The sequence below is a fragment of the Pseudorca crassidens genome, chromosome 5 (genome assembly GCF_039906515.1).
Source record: "Pseudorca crassidens isolate mPseCra1 chromosome 5, mPseCra1.hap1, whole genome shotgun sequence".
Taxonomy (NCBI): domain Eukaryota; kingdom Metazoa; phylum Chordata; class Mammalia; order Artiodactyla; family Delphinidae; genus Pseudorca; species Pseudorca crassidens.
Genome location: NC_090300.1, coordinates 74115833 through 74123652, shown reverse-complemented (window position 1 = coordinate 74123652; position 7820 = coordinate 74115833). Strand labels below are relative to the sequence as shown.

At 40.2% G+C, this 7820-nt stretch overlaps 1 protein-coding gene across 1 annotated transcript in view; it reads left to right on the top strand.

Moving 5' to 3' along the window:
• Positions 1–860: 860 nt before the first annotated feature.
• FGF12 (fibroblast growth factor 12) overlaps positions 861–7820 on the top strand; it is a 566085-nt gene continuing 559125 nt past the window's right edge. Inside the window, exons 1-2 of the mRNA XM_067738426.1 lie at positions 861–1013; positions 1160–1302. Coding sequence (XP_067594527.1) covers positions 1290–1302 — 13 coding nt within the window. The 5' untranslated portion in view covers positions 861–1013; positions 1160–1289. The remainder of the gene's footprint in view (positions 1014–1159; positions 1303–7820) is intronic.

The following is a 7820-nucleotide window of genomic DNA, read 5'->3' as shown; positions in this document are numbered from 1 at the left end:
AAGGTAGTAAATACACTCTTGCCCTATTAAACATGTTGGAGATAAACTAAGTGTAGTGTGGGCTTTTAAAATGTTCTGATATGAAAAGAGTACTTTAAGGGATTTTTGGCTTTGAGAACTTCCCTAGAACCTTATACAAGAAAAACACTCTTCGTCTGCATCTTTATAAAAATGATTATTTATACAGCTTTAAAGCACTTATCAATAAAGGGCCTCCCCACCCGTGGGGACTCTGCTTCTTGGTAGACTGTTGGAAAGAAGCTAAAGCACCACACAATGTCCTCAGTGGCTTTGTTCAGAGAACTTTAGAAGCCCTGGAGCCTGTTCATGGAACAGTTTTGAGGTGGAGGCCAAAGGGATCTCGGGGAGGCAGGAAAACTCAGAGTAGCAAAGAAGTGGGAGAATATTAATCTTTGGTAGCTCCAGGGCTACTCCCACTCTATCCCTGAGGAAAAAAACAAAACAAATATGGAAATACAAAGAGAAATGTAAAGTCAGTGGGGGAAGTGGGTTGAAGAGGAGGAAGCATTCACATGAAAAGTTACTGCAGCAACTAGGAAGAGAACCCCAAATTGTGACCGTTAAATGGAATTTGTAAATACACTCCTCTTTTCTCCTTTCTGCTTCTGAATAAAACCATACCCAGCTCGGAGACCCCAGTTTCCTCCAAGGCTTCAGTAATCCATCCTGGAAAATCGTATTGGATTGATACACAATCCCAATCCAATCCATTTTCTAGTTTGCAAAGGAAAATCCGGTCCGGCGTTTATTTTTAGCAGCGCTCCCTGTGACCGAAAGCTACAGCTCTTCAGCGGGGATAACTGAGGACCGTATTGGGGAGAGAAGGGAAGAAGGGCGGGGGAGCGGGAGGCGGCCGAAGGGACTCCCTGCGCATGCGTGCCAGCGCCCATGCAAATCTGCTGTACATCCAGAGAGCAAAGTGGGATGATCTGTCACTACACCTGCAGCACCACGTTCGGAGGACAGCTCCTGCTTGCAGCTTCCAGACCCAGGTAAAAAAAACAAACGGAGCGGGCACCGTGCATGCATATCAATACCAGGTCTCAACCTATCCCCTGAAGAGGCAATCTGCTGCTGCTGCTAAGGGTCCTTTGGTGGCTGATTGCAGCTTCAAGGTTTAAGAAATCCCATCTTTCAGGAAGCCTGAGGGGAAGAAAGGAAGTACGGGCGAAATCATCAGATTGGCTTCCTGGATTTGGGAATCTGAAGCGGGCCCACATCTTCCGGCCAACTTCCATTGAACTTCCCAGCACTCGAAAGGGACCGAAATGGAGAGCAAAGGTATGAGGCTGTCCCCATCGGGGGACTTCCCGCTGCATGTGCGTGTGGCCAGGGCAGCCCTCGGCGAGGGGACTGCAGTGCTTGGGGAGTGAGCATCATACTAGGTCGATAGGAGGAGATGCTATGTCCGTTGCAGCACCAGGGAAGTGTGGCAGGAAGGCGACTTCTTTTTAACTCCCACAGCTTGGAAGACAGTGTTTAATACTCCATCAGTTGCGTAGTGAAGTGTGATTTTTTTTTTTCTTTTTAGGTAGGGGGGTGGGAAGAGTCTTTAGATGGTGGGGGAGGTGAGATATGTTGATAAAGCCGTTTCTTTTCTGTAGAATGGATGGGTTCAAATAAATATATTTCATTTGCTTTAGGATTGCTGACAGGCACGTTTGTATCTGATATCCAATAATGCATTGCTATAGAAAAAATGTTTGGATTTCTCCACCCCCACCCCACGAAGATGGTATTTCTGGGTGTGTATGACCACATCCTACTGCATTTTGAAAATATATCAGCAGAGAAATTGGGTCTATTTGGAACAGTGTGCGTTAGAACTGACCTCTAAGAAGAACAGTGTATGGGAGTACTGCTTGGCTCCAGGCATGATGCATATTACTAGTTCTGGATATGTATATATTAATATTCTCCTCATAGCAAATCTGCATAATATACACATACTAACTGGTAAATGAACTGTAAAAATCAACTTCTGATGGCATATTTAACCATAAACAAAATGACTATTAAAATTGTAAGATTGGATAGCCTTTGGGTTTAACTCCATCTATGCAGGTCTCCTCCTCCTCCTCCTCTTTAAAACGCCCACCAGCTTGCAAGAGTCTTGAGTAATGTGGTCAGATATCCAGTAGGAATACTGGATGTATTTAATTGTGGTGAAATCAGAAGAAATGATGTCAACTTTTATGAAACTATATTCATTACCCAGAACTCGAGAAGCTATATTTGAAACAAGGTTTTATTTTTAAACCAAGAATGTCAGTCATTGTGGTAATGTGCTCAGGATCAGGGAGTGGTGGTGGGTTACCTATTTCTGGGCTGATTAATAAAACTGGAGCGTCAAATGATAGCAGGTACCTGTTCAATAAAGTATCTAATTAGAGGAGTTAAGTATTTCAACCTAGGTAAGCATTTTTAGTATGAAAATAACTGAGTCAACATGGATTCAGACAAGCTGGCAAATTTTAATTGGGATAATTTTATTCTGATATTTTGCTGATGGGCATTTCCTTGACTAACAATGATGTACATATATGAGAGATCCCATGTCAATAAATGTACATGAGGCATATATTTATTAACTGTATTGTAGAATCCATTTTAAAACGAGAAGCCAAGTCTTAACTCATAGAGGTCTGTAATATTCCAGTTGATTAAGTATTTCTGGAACATGAGATTAAACAAAAGACAGTATCGTTTTACTAAGAAGCATTTTTTTTTTGTATTTAGAGGACACCTGCTGTTTGATTATTAAACTTGGTTATTTGGCAGAGGTTCTTGGTAACATTTTTGCATCCAATTTATACACTAATTCCTGGCCCATCATAAAAAGAGGATGTATCTCTTAGTGATAATTTTTTATTTCTCCTTGTTTCCCATAAAATATGCTACATGTTATGCAGGGTTCCAGGTGGTTTATATCTCATGCTGATAACAGTAGCATTCTAGCTGTTCTGCCAGTCTTGGGATTTTGGAAAGGAGAAAGAATCTCAGAAGTTTATCTGGGAAGAATCAGGCCAGAAGTTCTATAGAAATCCAAATAGCAGTGATACAGGCATGAATCACAGCACTGACCCAAAGGCAGTTAATAATTTTGCCCCAAACCAATACTGTGGTCATTTTGCAGAGTTACCATAATTGCTTCAGGCAAAAGACACGGTGAAAGTCCTTTTACATGTTAGTTCTCAGACTTCCTTTGCAAAACTGAATTAGCCAGGTACTGATCATATGAAGAATGGCTAATTATTTACACATTGGTCTCACTTTCTGAGTTGATGCAAATGGCACAGCTAAAAATGGTAGCTAACTTGAAATTTTATTATAGAAGAAAAAAATGTGTATTAAGAAGAATGTATCCATATCCCATTTGAATTGGTGCATCTTAAGTACTTTATGCTACCATGTACAAACTTCTTCCCTCAACAGATTCAAATTTAATTCCAGGAAGACATTTTCAAATGTAAGCATATATATTTTTTTCTACTAGAAACTCTTTCAATACTCAAAGTATTATTACATGAGTCAGTTGAAAGTTCAAGAGTTCTCTATCCCAGAAAAAAGGCTAATGGCCCAATTAATCTTGACTCTTGTTGCCAGCATTTGACAACCTTCACATTACCTCCAGCATTTGAAAACCTTTCTTAGAGCACTTGTCCAGAGTCTCCAGCAAGTTGAGCATCAGTTATTTACAAATAAGGTCAATTTTTTTTGCTTCCTTATTTACTCTTTGCATCACTTCCTGTTATCAGGGTAAAGAGGAGAGGAAAATAAATCAATTGACCTAGCAATCAATTTACAGTGTAATTTCAGTGATCCTTATGTACCATGGTAATTAATATTGCCTCAGAGATTTGGGTTGGTGCGTAGCCTGAACAGCTTTGACAGAATTTGTGCCTTGCAGTGGTTCACAAACTTTGATGCACATTAGAATCATCTGGCATGCTTTTAGACATCCTCATGCCTGGTCAAACCCTTTCTTAGTTACGTCAGAATGTTAGGGTAGGAGAGAGGCGTAGGTGTTTATTTTGAAGATATCAGGTGTTACTGTGTTCGGGAATAACTCATTTAGACTCTTGATAATCAAAATGTGGTTTGATTTAGAAGTGCAGAACCTTGATCTTTACTCCAGGCTTACTGTATCAGAATCTGATTTTTAATGAAATCCCCAGGTTATTTGTATGCACATTAGTTTGAGAAGCATTGATTTACAGTGAGGAAAGAACTTTCCCTCTCTCTCTCTCTCTCTCTCTCTCTCTCTCTCCCTCTCCTTCTCTCTCTCTCTCTCTCCCGATCTTCTCTTTTTTTCCCCCCCTTTTCCTGTAACACATCTTTTCTTTGTCCAGCTAGGTTCTCAATCTTAGGCTGGTCTATTAGAAACACCTGCAGAGCTTTTGAAGCATAAAGATACTTAGGCCACACCTCTAGACATTCTGGTTTAATGGGTTCTGGAGTAGAACCTGGGCCTAGGTATTTTTAAAAAGCTCCCCAAGTGATGCGAATTGATAGTCAAAGTTAAACATTGGTCTAGGATCTTGCTACTCAAGGTGTAATCCATAGACAAGCAGGATTAACATCACCTGGAAATTGTTAGAAATTCAGAATCTCAGGCCCTACTCCAGACATACTGAACCAAATCTGCATTTCAACAGCATCTGCTTGTCATTTGTATGCATATTAAAGTTTAAGAAGCACTAGTTTAGACCTTAGGGGACTGATTGTATGTACGAATGAACCACTCTGGGGACCTCAGTGTAGAAGATTTGAAATTAACTAATCAATATGGAAGCTTCTGCGTATGTGATCACGTTATAAGTTTTTGGTTGCTTTGGGAAAGAATGGAAATGAAATGCAGAAGAAATTGCTTGCCTCACGGTTATATCAGAAAATGGACTCATTTAAAATACCCTCTCTGTTCTTCCTCCAGCCGTTTAATTTCAACCCCTTGATTATCTTTTTTTAAATAAATTTATTTATTTATTTATGTATTTTTAAATTTTTGGCTGTGTTGGGTCGTCGTTGCTGTGCGCGGGCTTTCTTTAGTTGTGGAGCACAGGCTCTAGGCGCGCAGGCTTCACTAGTTGTGGTGCATGGGCTCAGTAGTTGTGGCTTGCGGGCTCTAGAGCACAGGCTCAGTAGTTGTGGTGCACGGGCTTAGTTGCTCCGTGGCATGTGGGATCTTACCGGGCCAGGGCTCTAACCCGTGTCCCCTGCATTGGCAGGCAGATTCTTAACCACTGCGCCACCAGGGAAGCCCCCCCTGATTATCTTTAAATGCTTATTCTGGGGCTTCTCTGGTGGCGCAGTGGTTGAGAGTCCGCCTGCCGATGCAGGGGACACGGGTTCGTGCCCCGGTCCAGGAAGATCCCACATGCCGCGGAGCGGCTGGGCCCATGAGCCATGGCCGCCGAGCCTGCGCGTCCAGAGCCTGTGCTCCGCAACGGGAGAGGCCACAACAGTGAGAGGCCTGCGTATCGCAAAAAAAAAAAAAAAAAGCTTATTCTGTAGGTTTATTTTGAGCTCCTTAAAATGTCCTGGTATTAACCCATGGCAGTGTGATATTAGACTGCTTAAATTGAGGCCCATCTTAGAGTGAATATAGCATTACCTTCTTCTCATTGTCATTTGCCTCTGTTCAGTTCTTTTGAGTTCATTTGCCATCCCCCTTGCTATGTAAGATCTTCCCTAACCTCCCTTACATCTAATTAATATTTACTAGTATACTTTATATGACCTAAAGTCCTTGTTTGTCCTTCACATACTACATTTCTTACAATCAACATTATAATTTTTGTGTTCTTTATTTAAACAAACATTTATTGAGCACCTGCTATGTTCCCAATGTGCTTAGTTCTGAGAATGTAAAAGAAAACTGAGATGCAGTCTCTGATCTTAAACATCTCACTCTCAAATCTCCATTCATAGATAACTTTTTTGTGGGCATAATATGAATCTCTAATATTCATGTAGCTACTCAGGTGCCTGCATCAGATAAAACATTTTCATTTACATAGTAGGGACTCAGATTATATATGTTGAATTGGATAGCCTTTGTTCTTGCATCCAGGAGATTATAAATTGGGAGAGGTGAAAGAAGTTTGGCTATTTCAGAACGTAGAAGGCAGTAACGTGACCTGCTTTCTTTATAGAGAACTACACATGTGTTCCCCGTGAAGATTCAACTGTGTTCTGAGTTTCACACCAACATTAGAGGCAAGCCAGGGGCATGAACCAACATAGGTAAGGTATAGAGTACTCATTTCTCTGAAACCAGAATGGTTCACCCTGCAGGAGACAAAGGAAATGTCTATGCAGCAACTAGTTTATCAGAGCTGGGAAGTGATTTTTAGAAAAGCTACTTTGTGGTTAAAAAACAAACAACCAAATCTCTGAGACCATTGTAGGATAAGTAAAATATAATACGGTACAAAACATAACAGAATACACATTGGGCATAGGAGATCACTTCATATCCCAGCTCTAATGGTGTAACATTGGACAAATCACTTTTCCTGTCTGAGTCTTAAAGATTCTTAAATATCAAAGGGAGTTCATTTCATTTAATTCAAAATATTTAATGAGTTGCCACATTGTTAAATGTAGGGGATGGTGATATGAATAGTGCATTGGGTTGCCCTGCAGGAGCTTACAGTCTGGGGATACATTGACAGGCTCAAGACCTGCCGATTTCTAACATCATATGTCTCTTCTCCATTCATCTTTCAGAGTTCTAGTAGGTTACCCAGAAGGCTAGAATCTAAAGTCGTAGTGATTAATGACCTCTGCGGAGGCACTTAACATTCCACAACAATAATGCCTGCCTTTTGTTCCACTTCTGGTTTCTTTAAACAGAATTTTTGTGTGGGAGAACATTTGAACTCTTGCTAAGTACCTACTCTAAAAGCTGTCCAACTAACTAGCTACCTGGCTAGTAACCTATTGTCTGAGTCAGGTGGTTATTATGAGGTTTGTTAGTAATGAGTCTGGAGGTGGCCAGTTAGTTTTCTTCATCATTCCCTTATCCCTGTCCTTTTATGCCTTTAAGCTTTTGACCCTATTAGGTGTGGTGTTTTATGCTTACTGAATGACTAATAATTATGTTATACTGGATTTGTTAATATTGGGTTTCCTGATTTGTCACATTCATGAGACACTCTGTATTTTTTTTTAAAGGGCTATTAATATATGTCATCACCCTTAAAACCTTGTGATTAGACATTTTAACTTCATTTTGTAGATAACAAAACAGTGGCTAAGAAAGACGAAGTGACTTAGGCAATCCATCTTCTCTTTATTTCTCTGTAAACTAAGAATTATTATGCCTTCCCCAAGCCCCATACCCCCTATATCATGATTATGAAATTAAACTCGTACCAATAAACCATTTAGAGTTTAGAATCATAGTCTTTCATTATTATTAGCTGTGTTTGTCTTTTCATTAGGATCTCATCCTAGAGGGGAGAAATTAATCCTTTGCCATTTTTGTAGTTTTAGCAGCAAGCATACTGCATACACACTCAACAAGTTATCTCCTTTGACTTCTGCAAAGGCTTTAATTTACCAAAAGGGATTTCATTTGTCCTTATTCTATGTATTTTTTTTGCAGTAACTCCTCAAAAACGTGAATTTATCTCTTTGTTGCTCAGATGTAGTTTCAAGGCAGTTATATAACATCTTGTGGGGTTGGGGATGAAGATGCATTGGGTCAAGTATTATACCTTGGTTGGGTTTAAAACATAGACTGTGTAAAATCTGGCCGCTAACAGGATTTTCAATCAGGGGTGCACATCTGA